Below are 13,975 nucleotides of genomic sequence, written 5' to 3' on the forward strand. Positions count from 1 at the left end.
AGTGGCCTGGTCAAAGACTCCAACGAGGCTGCGACCCTGTCCCGTCTTGGTCCCGTTGAGTTGGGCAACACAGCGCTTGCCGCCTCTGGTTGCAGCCCCAAACCTGAGACATGATGTCTGCAAGATAGTGTACAGCCCCTCCACGAGGTTGACATTGGATGAGCACATGCGCGCGTCTGGACCCAGACGACTCACTGCCTGAGCCAAAAACGGTGCCCATTCTCGTCTCACAGCTACGCACGTGTTGTGCTTCTTTTTTTCTCATCCAGCTGAAGCCAAGTGGCTTCCGGCCAAGGTGTAGTTGGCTTGCAGATACCTACTGCACATCCGCCATGCCGCATTCGCGCAGAAATGAAAATGTCGCACACTGTGGAAGTATCTCAAGGGTCCGTTCTGCAAAGCAGAGTGTTCCCCGTCCCGCGCCCAGAAGACCTCCCGTCCCGCGTGCCAACAAGAAGCGCCCCTTGCAGTCCTAAACCCCCATATGCAAGTGCAGAACGAGCCCTAGCGGGCGAGGAACCATCGACGTTTCAAGTCGCGCTGATCAACGGGAACACCGGCCGATATCCTCCCACAAAACTAACGGACGCCCAGCGCGGGATGTGATCGCCAGGAGGAGGCTGAGCGTGCCGCCGAGACGGTATGCAAAGAAGGGTCTTCAATTTGGGTTGGTTCCAGCTTCATCTCGTTCACTCCAGCCTTGCTGGTACCGGCCGACTTGTATATCGTGCAGATTCCCTCCTCACCCGCGAGCACACGACATGAACGTTTATGATTGTCATTACAGGAAGGTGCCTCACCGCAACCTGCTTGTGCATTATGACATACCGAGTGGCATGCCTGCTTGAGCTTGGATCAAGTTGATACGCCCTTAATCTACCCCAGACAAGAGCAGACTCAGAAGAGGGTCACTAGATGAGCGGTAGTCTCAAAAGATTAAAGACACCAAAACTTCATAACGACAGGTACATCAAATATGTCTTGCAACAATACGGTCTATCATTTACTCATGCATGGTCTACTCTAATTCTTTGCACCATCATCCAGGTGGATCTCCACGGCCTTTTCCGACGAAGCATCCTCCTGGATGGGGATGTTGTGGACCGCTCTGTTCCACATCTGGTCCCGAATCTCACTGAGACCGGCCTGCGCCTCGAGCTTGGGTGCTGGAGGCTCCTCGTAGTGCGAGACCTCCGGCTCCGGCTGGTCTGGCAGCTGGTAGGAAGCAGGCTCTCCTAGTAGCATCTCTGCGTCGCGGTCATTATCGTTGGCGAGAATGCCACCCTCATCGCCAGATGAGTCATGCTGAGCATCATCGCTGGCGTAGCCATTCTCCGCCTCAGCCTCAGAGCCCATTCTCGGACGACTGAGACTGTCAAAGTTCCAGTTGGTGGTATTCCAATCGGCCATCGCAATGCCCTCGTCCTCGATGCTGTTATGGACCTTATCGTCGGACGCATCCCAATTTGTCATACCAAGAATGCCGTTCTCCTCCTCCTCCTCTTCGTCCTCTGCCGAGGCGACATCTTGATACGACGGTGGCTGGTCTGCACCTAACGCACCCGATGGTTGTGAGGTAGAGCGACTAACCAAACCACGATCTCCTTTGTGGAGAACTACTTCTGCTCCTGTCAAAGCGCTCGACGACCCACGCAGGGAGGAGCCTGTGCCGAGACGCTGACCTTCCCCCGACTCGGACATCTCCTCGTCGGTGGCGCTGTTGTTGTCGTATCTATCGACAATCTCCTGAAATCGCGGCCCTCCCAAAGGGGCGTCTGAACGACGTCTGTAGAAGAGCAGGTAGGCACCATTAGTGACGACCCGTGTTGGGTCTTTCTGCTTTGACACCGATGAATCTGGTATGTACATTAGCCCGGGTGAACGCGATCATATAGCTTAGATAGAAATCATCCACTTACCATTGTACTCGTACCACTCGCTGTCGACGAAGCTCTTCGCGAAGGCTGTGTAGTGACCACCTCCGAGGCCGCCCCAGTGGTTGTCGACCGCGATCAGGTCGTATATCTCCTCTTTGCCGCTCTCCTTGTCGATGACGCGCTTGGTCAGATCGAGGCCCTCAATGGGGAAGTCCACCAGGATCTCCAGCTTGTCCCGGCGCCATCCACTAGAGCTGAAGCGCTTTAGGTGGACAATGAGGATATCCGGAGTCTTCCAGAGGTCGAACTTTTTGCTCGCGCGGCGGCGTTCCTTGCAGCGGGGGCAGTACCACATGTCTTGCTCGGAGAGGATTTCCTCCTTTTCGAACTCGTCCAGACAGTCGTTTAACGAGATGCCAGTCTTCTTACGCTGGATCCGTTCCTTCTTCTTGGCCTCCAGAAGCGGGTCATGCAAGGTCTCCAGGTTGTTGAACAAAGCCATGCCGCGCATGGTGTCGTCCTCGTCGCGAGGGTTGCGCCCGTAGACAGTATCCCAGGTGCTCTCATCCCACTCAACGACGATGCCCTCTCCAAGGCGGACCAGAGGACCGTCGTCAGGGGTGATGTCCTGCGGTTCGGAGGCCTGGTAGCCATGATGCTGTTGTTGGCGAGCGTTCTGCTTGGCCATTTGCTTGGCTTTTCTCCTGCCCCCTTTATGATTGAGCTGCCGGGGTTTCATCTTCTTTCCTCCTTTTCCTCTTGGTCTCGGTGCGGGCCCAGAGCGCACGGGGATGTCCTATTTTGTTAATTTGTGAACCATGACTGAATATACGATATCGGGACATACTTGGAACGGTGGGAACTCTACATCCTCCTCACTCGACTCGTCGTTCATCCTCGTCACAGTGGTGGCAGATGTATGAGATGCCTCTTCCACGCTACTGTCTTCCTCGGACGCGGTGCCGTTGCCCCAGGTGGCTGGGCTAGCCATGTCCTGGTCGGTCGGTGTAGACGGTGCGGGCTTTCTTGATTCTAATTTCGGAAGCAGACTTCCATCCTGTACACCAGACCAGCCGCTCGGTATGAGCGAGCCTTGCTCGTGGAAAAAGCTAAGTTCAAACAAGTTTTGAAATGAAGCATCGAGGAACTCCGAAGGATTGACCCATTTCGGCCGCTGGCTGTTGAACACCTTAAGCGGAAGCAGTGAACTAGCACTATCTCGGGGTCAACAAATGAGCTCAGTATGAGAGTACGTGGAAATGTCTTACCTTGCCGTCGTGTTACTTTGTACAGTCGGCTGCCGATTGTCATGGGCATCCTTCATGGTCACGTCTACCATGTCGTCCTCCCCCTCAACGGACTTTGCCACGACCTTGCCGTCCCCTGAGGAGTCTATGTCAGAGGCATTCGTGACAGACATCTCCGGGTCAGTGTTTTCGGATGTATCCGAGTCCTCTGCACGGTTAAACTCAGGCCAGTTTGTGAAAGTGGCAACTTTTTCCAGGACCTTGCGCCTGATAGCATCCTCATCGCGTGCCTTGTACAATTGTAAGCCGAAGTTCGACAGTGCGAGGTTTCAAAACACTTACCTCTTCTGGAGTCAGCACAATGAAATGAGGAGGAGAAACTGCCGACTGATTGTTGCCTCCACGACGCCTGAAGCCAGATGATGTGTTTGGGTTGAAGCGGTGAAGAACCGGAACAACCATCCGCTCGGCCATTGGGTTGTCCCAGGATGGCGTCTCGTCCTCCTCGTCATCCAAGCTAAGCATGCTTCTGACCTTCTTAGTTTTCTTTGTTGGATTTGTATTGGTAGGTGCAGCCTCCAGTTCGTGAACGGTTGGGAGGTCACTAGACCCAATCTGCTCCGAAACGGTTGAGAAGTCTTGGTAGATCTTGAAGAACTTGTCCCTAAATTCTTCAGCTGCGAAGAGACGTTCAGTCGGGACGCCAACACGTGCTGAAATAAAATCCTTCAGGCTCTTGATGCTGCTATTCTTGTCTAGCTCCACCGCCATCTCTACCGGGGTATCATTCAAAGGATAGTACTTGACCGTCTTACTCCAAGTATTCTGGACTGGCAAAGGAAGAGTTAGATTGTTGAAGGGGTCGAAAGTGATGCTGATCTTCTGGCACACAGGACACACAAGAGTGGACTTGTACATGCCGGTGAAAAGGTCTGCGACCACCGAGTCGTCCCGCTTCTTGGTAATATCCCAGACCTTTGCAGCCATTTCCCGAATGGCCTCCAGATTGTTGATCATGTCATCAGTAGAATCTGGCTTTTCGATGTACGGTTTCTTCTTGATCCGACTCAGATCTTCTTGTAGTCCATCGAGAAGAAACCCCAGAAATTCTTGAGAGTCCTGCTGGCCATAGCCAGCAAATGCCGGTGCATATCTGCCGATTGTGCTTCTGAAGAATTTCGGAACAATAGATGGTGGAGCGGGATCTTTGTACATCTCGGCCAAAAGATGGCCATATGCACGCGCCACATCACCGTTGTGGGCGAGAGGGTTGTCGGTGTTAATTTCCTTCTCCGCCTCGTGCGTCAAGAAATACTTTGTAAGCTCTTCAACGCTTCGTAAGGACTGTAAAGCAGAGTTCATATAACATGTGTTTCCAAGATTGCTCAGACCAACGCAACCGATTGTCCTTCCGGACTTTTGCTGCGCTCGACCTCGCGTTATGGGACCGGAAGGTGCTGGGCTACTACGACCGCTTGCAGTGTTCCGACCTTGGGCATTGAGGCTCGAGGAGCTGCCTCTTGCCGTAAGTCCCTTGTGATTATTTAGACCTTTTCCGGTGAAGTTCGATACATAAGCATCCTTGTCAATATTCTCATCGAGAACAATTGATTGATCAACAGTCAATCCAAGAAGGCTCAGAGTCATGTTGCCATTGTAGTTCGGGTTATTCGTGTTGTCCTTGGCGTCGTTAACAAGCTCCCGGTCAACATCTCTCTCCAATTTAACAAATGACACAACGTCTAACAGAAGATGTGGCCAAGAGCCCTGCGGATTATTTGAACCATCTGCGTCGGGTTCCTTGCCCGGCGAGTCAGGAGGTGTTGTCAATATTGAAGGTTGGTCAGCCTGGCCAGAAGGAGCAGACGCCGGAAGTTTCTGCGGTATCCTCCATAAACGAACTTTGCGGTCCAGTGAAATGCCAGATCGCTGCTTGATCTGCTTCAGGAAGGTGTTGAAAACAGTTGTAGTGCTTGACATAACTATAATCGGCGATGGGCGCCTAGCTTTGAGACCCTGCTCAATAGGGATGGGGCTGTTTTCGGACCACAAGCGGTGGACAGTTAAGACCGGTGGATGCAGCTCAAACTGATAATTCGGGAGATCCGATCCGGGCGTCGTGTTCTGCGCTGTTCGTACAATAGGTAGCTGACCCTTTGCCAAGCCATGCCAGTCGACAACTAGATCCCAAGCATCTTTAGAGAACAGCTCGAAATTCTCCAGAGTTGTTCCAGGTTTTAAACGCACGACATCTTGATCATTGATGTCTTTGACGATCCCAGCTATGATGTCGCTATTGTCGATAGGTCCAAGGGAACCCTCAGAAGGGTCTTGCTTTGCTGCCTTCCCACCACCCAACGCCTGAGCGCGTGTGAGCCACGCCCGAGACACAATATACGCCGTGTCTCCTTCCTGTACCGGAGTCTCATTGAAGGCTTTCAGCAGAGTCTCGATAGTCTTTATTTGCTGCGAAAGAGGTGGGGCTTCTGTTCAAAAGTTAGCAAGGACAGGGCATGCTCGAACTCTGAGCACAGTACCACTCTTCAAAGGTAGGTCATCTGGCGACCCGCCCGTGGGTGCTGGTTGTGATGGTTGGCCTTCTTTTGAACTTCCTGATGATTGCTCGTGGCCTTCCCGGCCTGTTTCCACATCCTCGACTTGCTCCACGGAAGGCACTGTGATCATGTCCACATCCTCTGTCGCATCTGGGTGTTCGGTCGGCTCCATACTCGATGCTCGGCGTTTTAATGGAGACGAAGAGCGTTGGGGATACTCGGCAGCACCGCCCATGATGGCCCGATGGGCCTTAAGCAGAGGAGATTGGTCGCGAGTGGAAATGGAGTAGGAGGCTTGCGGGAGTCTGCTCTCGGACGGGAAGAGCTCCGCAGCACGGTCGTTGTCGATGGAGAGGTCGGTCGAGGCAGCACGGGGCGAGCTGGCTACGGAGGAGTTGTAATCAGCGTTGATGTCGGGGTTGAGGTGCGTTTGAAGTCGTGGTGGTAGCTCAGGGCCAGGAGCAGAGTCCCCTCGGACGTAGGTGGGGGTTGTCAAGCCGGAGGCGGTTGCGGTTGTGGAAAAGGACAAGGTGGGATCGGCGTCCTCTTCAGTAGAGGGCAAGACCAGGTCGGACGAGCTGTCCAATTGCTGGTCCCTTGCAGTGGGCGGCGGGCGCGCAATCTTCCGTTTCTTTGTGGAAGACGTGATGAAGGCGAGCTGCCTGCGCAGCTCTGAGGCGACCGACTAGGTGAGGCGGAGGCTGGCGTGCGGGAGCGAGACGGAGATGTCAGGCTGACTACTCTGAGTGACTGACCGGGAGCGAGAGAAAGAGAGAAAGCCGCCGAAGCTTCTCGTGCACCAAGGTCAGGTCCAGTTCAAATCAATTCAAGGGATCTAGCGGGAGGCGGAGGCGGCAAGGCGGACACCTGGTGGCAGGCCCAGCGCATTGGTCGTCCCACAATCCGGATGGCCGAGATGGATCTGGATCTGGATCAGAGATCAGTCAGTGTCGGATCGGAGCGCCCGCGTGAGTGAATGTGGTAATGGCTCTTTCGGGTCGTGGGCGTATATATGTATGTAGAAGGATGTGTGCGAATTGTACAGTACTGTACTGTGACTTATTCGTACGGTAGTTGTAGTGAAAAAAGCCGCCGGCAAGGGTTGGGTGAGTTTTGTGCTAGGTATCCTAAGGTATGCTTTGCCGCCGCCGCCGTGCTTGTTTTGGCTCGTGGTGGCCCGTGGTCCGTCAGTTAGACAGTGTCAGACAGGTCCAGTCGATGATGTCTTGCAAGTGACTGGCGGTGCCGGCTCCTACTATAATAAGGTACCTAGGTAGGGGCAAAACGCCTGATTACTGGCGCTGCAGGTGTGTAGCCCACTACAGCCGCTTACGATACACGCCTGGCACCTGACGGCGTGCGTGTTCGTTTGTGTGTGTATGTGCCTGCTTTAGTTGTAACAACCAAGGCAGAGAGAGACATGTAGAAGACACAGAGGAGAAGAGCATTTCACACTCAGGCAAAGAACAAGAGGCATTGTCTCAAGACAATGGAAACAACTAGCTCTATTCCATTCTGACTGACAAAACTTGTGGAAAGAGCCACCTGGGGATTTGGCATCAGCGGACCCCGGGAGACATGATTAGTTACTGAACCTTTGACGGCAGGTAGTGCCATTACTGATCGTATTCTAGACTACGGGAGAAACACATTGGACTGAGTCGCGCCTGCCTTGAGCTTGTAGTCTCTCTTCCTTTGTTCGTCACACCGCAATCCCCAAAACCCAGGTTTGGTATATCTCCAAACCTTCACTACCCAGGCAGCCAGGTAGCATTATGCTGAGTAGTAGTCAGGATTCTGCGAGGCAAAGCCCGCCCCACACGATAGACTCGAGGTCCCGGAAGGAGAACAGGAATGAGCAAAGCGGATCTGCATAAAAAAAAAACTTTCCCAAGCGCAAGCTGCTGTTGGTGCTGAGATGCCTTGGGAGGTGGAGTGGACCGCAATTTTGTGCACGGTTCCCTGACTAAAATAAAGAAGGAATAACTTGCCAGGTTGAGATAAGCAAGGCGAGCAGAGCAGGCAGGCAAGCACTCGTAATTAACCTACTATGTAAGGTGAGGTGCAAGGTGAGGAAAGGAGGTAGGTCAGATGGGTAGGTAGGTAGGTATAGAGATAATCTGCGCTGTTATATACCTATCCACCTTTCTTTCCCTGGACAAGAGCTTTCCACAGTGCAGTACCGCAAATTCAGCTTCAAGAATGGCAATCTGCTCAAACCTGGATGGACCGACGACCACACAAGACTTTCTGCTACCCATCCAGCACGGTATTGTGCATACCTACCTACGTACTGCGTAGTAGGTACTGTACTTTCAGCTGAGGAGCCCCAGCTGCCAGGTGTGCGGCGGGTAGCCACCTCGCTCGGCTAAGGTTAATGTTAGTATTCTTAGCTGAACAATGGAGCCCCGGCGGTAGGACCCCTCTCTCATCTCTTGCCTGCCTGTCTTCCCCCGGCCGAGTGACCCCATTGTCAGCTGGCTCCGATAAGCTGGGAAATGACCTTATCAAGCCCTCTTATTACAATCCCCCCTGTCACAAGTGAATCCATTGCACCAAGTCTCCCCCATTTCATCTGATCGTAGCAGCTAGTAGGTAGTCATTTGACCCTTATCCGGTAGATGCTCGATGAGAAAGTCACGGGATGCAGGCCCAAATCATAAACACACATCTTCTATTTGTACCTATTTTGTATCCTCTGTTCCACGGGGTGTCGACGAGGCGAGTGATGGACGATGACAATGATAATGATGACAACGGTGACTATGCCGATAACTGATGATGTTGTTCGTAGATGATGATGATGATGAAGGGGTATAATAACCTGTGCCTTGCCGACTTCCTTGCTGTCTCTCTCCCTCGATGATGATGATGATGATGTGATGCAACCTGCTATCTACTATGAATAAGAAAAGAAAAAATCGTCGTCTTCCATCTTGTTCTTCGGATCTGTCTAAAATGAGGTGTTCATTCTTCCCAGCTAGGGCCCAATGCCACTAAACCCTAGTTATATATCCCTTTATCTTCTTTAATCTACCAATGCTATAGACCGGACATGGCCAAAACATCCGAAGCAGGCGGTCTCTAAACTCTGATAATTCGTTCGCCTCACGTGTTAGTCGGGGCCAAGATTACAATGGCCACTGTGCGCGGCTGAGAGCTGAGGAATGAGGGCCGTCAAGGTTAGAGCAGAGACCTCACAGCTTTGAGTCCAAATCCTCGTACTCGCTCAAGTCCTTCACCGGCCGCGCTCCTGCGGTGGCCGTCAGCCTCGACTTGTAATCCCGGACATCTTCGATGATGACCGGCTTGATCCCGTTGAACGACGGGGGCTCCTTGACATCGTCTTTCACGACGCCGTTGGTGTTGTTTTGGTGCAGCGTTCGCCACGACTCGGCGGCGGCCTCGATCTTGTCTTCAGCAACCTTCAAGTCGTGCAGCAGATACTCCTTCAGCCCCTCAATCTCCTTCTCTTCATCATGCCCCGCGGCACTCAATCGAGCCTGCAGATCCGTTGCGGCTTGAGATGCCTGCTCTGACTCCAGGTTCAGCGTCTTGACCAACTCCGATATCTGTTTCGTGGATACGTCGCTCTTGGCTTGAGCAATCATGTAAATCGAAAGCTTCGCGCGCTCGGTAGAAGCCGGATCGATGTACCGCTCGAAATATTCAATCATGTCGTCTTTCGTAAGGCGTTTGACGTGTGCCGCATCCTGTTGAGCTAGAACATTTTTGTTAGTCTGAGTCTTTGTCCCAATACAGGGGTATCGTTGGCTTACCAAGCTCAAAGTCGTAATATTCAATGTGGACTTGGTTCCAGGCGCGGTTGCTCTCTTGGTCAAGGTTCTCAAGCTTCTCAAGTCTCTTGATGATGAGACTTCGCTTGTGGCCCTCGAAATCAGAATCACTCATGTTCTTCAGTGTCTCCTTCCAGGTTTGAAGGAAGGTCTCAATCCTCGTATCTAGATACTCCGCAGTCTTCTCGCTCTGAATAATGAAGCGGAAACCGTATGTGGTGCAGATGGCCTTGACACCAGAGAATACGACGTATCCAAGCTGCTCCTTTGTTCTCAGTTGATCGAAAGCTGGTTCGTGCAACATCTGGTCCAGCAGCAAGGTCTTTGCGCGAATCATCCGATCAGCTCTATCACCGACGTACAGCCAAGTCTCAATACAGTGATTGACGTTCGCCGGGTCCCCAAGCGTCTTTTTGAAGACATAATTCGATCCTCGAGGAAAGCTGAGAGATCGTAAGATTGGCCACTGTGGCCGTGGTAGAACCCGAGGCTTAAGCGTCGACTCAATGAGATCTGTCAACTTGAGAGCGTCTTCCTTGTAGAGGTTTCCATGAACAAGAACCTCCATATGAAGTTGAGACAATAGTGCTTTATGGAATGACCGTACGTCGTCTGCCGTAACAGAAGGCAGCTCGGCTACAAACTCCTCGACAGTATGCTCATGTTCGGTTGTTAGCCAGTTGGTGTAGTCGCCAACCTGATGGAAAGGCTGCTGAAAAGCCCAGTTTCTAAATGCTCGGCTGAAGCGCTCCTTGACGATCGCAAATCGGTCATCCTTAATTTCTATGTCGCGCATCGTCTTCAAGACTTGCTCCAACAGGACGGGCAGCTTGTCGTTGTATCCGGACACCTCAACGAGGAGGCCACGTGAGTCGAGCGAAACACTATACTGGAGGCCAGCTAGGTCCGCATCGTATGAATACTCCTCAAGCGCGTCCCTAACGAGGTCCGTATAGAGTCGTGCTTTAACGGAACTCTCCGCAGACGCATAGATAATGGGGCTCTTGCAGCTGACAAAAAGGTTTGCCTTGGGTACCCAGAATGTGTCATCTTTCTTATACCATGTGCGAGCTAGCGGGTCGTTCCGAATCATGCGAGGTGCGATGGCTGGTTCCTTGACCTCCTTTTTCTCGACTTCCAGCTTTGTAGGGATAAATTGATTCTTGTGAGGGAGGTGTAGCTTGGAGATGCGGTTTGCAGATGTTGTCGAAGCAGCTTCCTTGATCTCTCGCATGAAGTCGGCCGGGATCTTCTCGCATGTATACTCGGTCCCGTACCATTTTTCTTTCTGGTCCCACTTTCCAGGAACGTCCCGAGAAACGATGGTCATCCTAAAATTATCTGGACGGAGGCAATCGATGGCCTTTTGTATGAGTTTAGGGTCGAATTTTCTCAGTCGGCTGTGGCCGCTTAGGAGCCACTCGCGAGGCAAAGGCTTCTGCATGACAGAGCTGATTCTGCTGGTAAATCGGCTCGGAGGTGTCTTCTGCTTAAACTTGAAGTCCACGTCTGCCATTCCCTTTTGCTCGTCGAAGATCCACTTCTGTGGAGGGCTCTCCCGAAGCAGGGAGACATACTGGAAAAAGACTTTCACGATCTCCTTGTAATGCTTCAATCCCTGTTACAAGTTTTAGTACGATGTTTACAAAATAACAATTTGGGACCATACCTCCTGTGTCAGCCGAATCGAGCAGTCAAATAGACCAGGGCTCCCAGGGCACACAGGGTATGCCCCAGCACTCAAGCCGTTCGCCCAGCCCTTAGACTTAATGTAAGACATGATACTACCAGGACCCTCGTGACCTATTAGATGGCTAATGTATCGACTCGGTTGTGCCTCGTATAGATCATCCTCGTCCAGGAAGGGGAAGTAGAGGTTCAGTTCTCTTGAGTCCATGACTGGCTTCGCAAAGCACTGAAGAGAAAGTTGCTCCGGGCCGAACGGTACCGTGTCCTTCCACCTGTTTGGCTTCAAGTTCTTGTTCTCGATGCCAGAGAAATATTCTGAGACCCATTCCTCCAGGACATCCAACGGTTCTCGGCCCAAGACAACGAGTTTCATCCGGTTGGCGGAGTAGTGCTTCTCGTAAAAGTCTATGAACTTTTGTCGAACGTTTACTCCTCGTGCTTCTGGTTGGATCTTCAGGACGTCTAAACTGCCAGTCGAGAAATGACAATAGGGGTGATCTGGGTTCGAAAGCGATTTTTCGAGCTGGTGTAAACGCCATTGGTCACTCTGGAGATTCTTCTTATTTTCGGAGTCTACTGCTCGAAGCTCGCGGTCCAAGGTCGATGCGAGGAATAGTGGCTCGACGAAAAACTGGGCAAAACGGTCGAGGGCTCCCTTCAAGGGGGAAGGATTGCTAGCCGATGGTTCCTTGTCATCCTTTGGCCTACCAGCCACCTCAAAGTAGTAGTTGGTGGATGTTGCCCCAGTGTAGGCATTAGAGCTACCAGAGTTGGAGGAGAGATACTGGGAGTACGCATTCTCTTCTGGATACTTCTTGGTGCCCATGAACAGAAGCTTTAGAGCGTGAGGTATCAGCATAGCACGGGAGGGGCTCGAGGATTTACGGGACCTACATGTTCCACAGCATGTGCCATGCCCGGCATGTCTACCTCATCGCTGAAGTTTCCGACATTGACGTCCATGGACGCGCTCGCCTTGTCCGTCTCCGGGTCATGGACGAGCAGGACCTCGAGCTGGTTGGGCAGCCGTACGACGCGGTAGTCCCGGTCGTCCAGAGACGGGGTTTCCAGCTGGTCGGTTACCCGTTCCACGGGTCGCCGTAGCTCCTGCTCACGTATCGGCATCTTGGCTGGCGTCGTCGCGGGGTTGCGCAACGGAGAGCGGGGCATCGTCGAGAAGCAATGTCTCACTCTGAGGCTCGACGCGTCCGCAGAGATGGCCAACAGCGAACGTCTCCTTTGGGCAGACCGAAGGAAACTCGAAGAACAAGATGGACGAGTCAGCTGAATAGCCCACGGCAACGAAAGAAGCGGGGAGACGTGGTCTCCAGATGTCGTCCAGCAGCAGAGATAGGACGAGAGTGATGTAGGGTCTGTGCGGATATGTGGAGACGCTATAGGAATGCTAGAGGAGCTAGGCCGGGTCCTGAAGGTTACCACGGACTCGGGATCGTGGGAAATGGCACGTCCGCTGGGCGTGAAACCGTGACCGAGCGCTTTGTGGTGGTGCTGTCTCCAGGCCTGGTGTTGTTGTGGTTGTTGGTGGTGGCACTGAAATACAGCTGAACGCTTGATTGGTGAGGCGAGTAAGCACTTATTAGTCCGAAGTCCAGCACCAGCACCAGCAGCGACACATCCGTTGCTGATGAATGCTGAGAAGGTAGGACCAGGTTGGATCATCGAAGTCTGGACAGTAGCCCAGTCCTCGCTCGCCGCAAGTAGAAATCTTCCGCCGTGCTTGCTACCCTATATATGATATATAGATAGATGCAAGACGTACGGGAGGGTCGGGAACAAGGAAAAGGAGGCCCAGGGGACTAGCGTTGCGAGCTTTGCCTTCCTCTCCTGAAGCCTGATGTCACGTCCCGATACAAGTCTCAGCCCTGATTGTCTGTCTGTCCGGATGCCGTCTCCGCCCTTCGGGAAGGTGCAAACGAAACGAGCCAGACCGAGGGAAGCAAGGGAAGAGAAGGGATCCTTCGCTATAGAACGAGTATTAACGTTAAGTACCTGCAAGGTGAGGGCGCCCAAGGGATTTCGGGAATTAGACTGGGCATCAATAAGTGTGGTGGGTTAAGATATGGCAAGTCACACGAGATATGGCGGTCTTAAAGGGAGGTAGTAGGACAGAAATGAGTGAACGAGTGAGCGAGTTGATGGGACAGGTTCGAATTGGGTCGGGGTACGGGAGAGAATGATGCAGGCACAGTATGAAGAGGGATTTCTGGTCTGGTTGGCGGTGACAAGACGGAGACTTTGTCCTCTCTCTAGTCTCTCTCTCTCTCTCTCTCTCTCTTTCTGTCTTGTCTGAATCGTGGGGCCGGCAGTCAAACATGAAGCTAAACCCGGCACGATCAGATTGGACGTGTGCTTGCATTGCAAAGATGTTGAGCCCAAGACATGCCCGAGTCGTGCTGCTCACCGCCTTGTCTTCTCAGAGTGAAAGTAATAGGTGAAAAGGAGACTGCCAACCTACAGACGTGGCCCAGAGAATGGAAAAAGCAGATGCGGTTGGGGCCAGACTTACCAGGGTCTGCAAGATGCGATTGCAATATCAAATCCTTCACTCGCGAGTGGAGATGTGCCGCATTGGGTGCGCGAGGATTGCGGACTCGGCTGGTAGGCGACCACAAAGGAACGGCGGATGAGTTTCAACGGTCCCCTCCGGTCTGATGGCAAGACTTTGTCCCCTATACTCTGGGTTCAATCCCACACGGTATCAAGAACGTTTTGATGTCAGTGAGTTATGCCGCAAGGTCCAAGTCACCACTACAACTACCAGAGTACCCAGACCAAAGGTTGCCGGTGTG

General features: G+C 52.6%; 2 protein-coding genes across 2 annotated transcripts; both read right to left on the bottom strand.

The window, feature by feature from the left end:
• Window positions 1–1,023: 1,023 nt before the first annotated feature.
• UCRPA7_6436 (putative ubiquitin specific peptidase 11 protein) lies at window positions 1,024–5,104 on the bottom strand (the record flags this gene model as incomplete). The annotated part of the gene is made up of 7 exons (XM_007918974.1): window positions 1,024–1,553; window positions 1,683–1,856; window positions 1,920–2,673; window positions 2,725–3,091; window positions 3,146–3,414; window positions 3,467–4,468; window positions 5,027–5,104. The coding sequence occupies 7 exons, from the start codon at window positions 5,102–5,104 to the stop codon at window positions 1,024–1,026; spliced, it is 3,174 nt and encodes a 1,057-aa protein (XP_007917165.1).
• Window positions 5,105–8,876: 3,772 nt separating this feature from the next.
• UCRPA7_6437 (putative a-factor-processing enzyme protein) lies at window positions 8,877–12,290 on the bottom strand (the record flags this gene model as incomplete). The annotated part of the gene is made up of 4 exons (XM_007918975.1): window positions 8,877–9,400; window positions 9,459–11,094; window positions 11,146–12,000; window positions 12,060–12,290. The coding sequence occupies 4 exons, from the start codon at window positions 12,288–12,290 to the stop codon at window positions 8,877–8,879; spliced, it is 3,246 nt and encodes a 1,081-aa protein (XP_007917166.1).
• Between the last annotated feature and the right edge of the window lie 1,685 nt (window positions 12,291–13,975).

Source organism: Phaeoacremonium minimum (genome assembly GCF_000392275.1).
Source record: "Phaeoacremonium minimum UCRPA7 unplaced genomic scaffold PA7_03_scaffold_468, whole genome shotgun sequence".
Lineage (NCBI taxonomy): Eukaryota > Fungi > Ascomycota > Sordariomycetes > Togniniales > Togniniaceae > Phaeoacremonium > Phaeoacremonium minimum.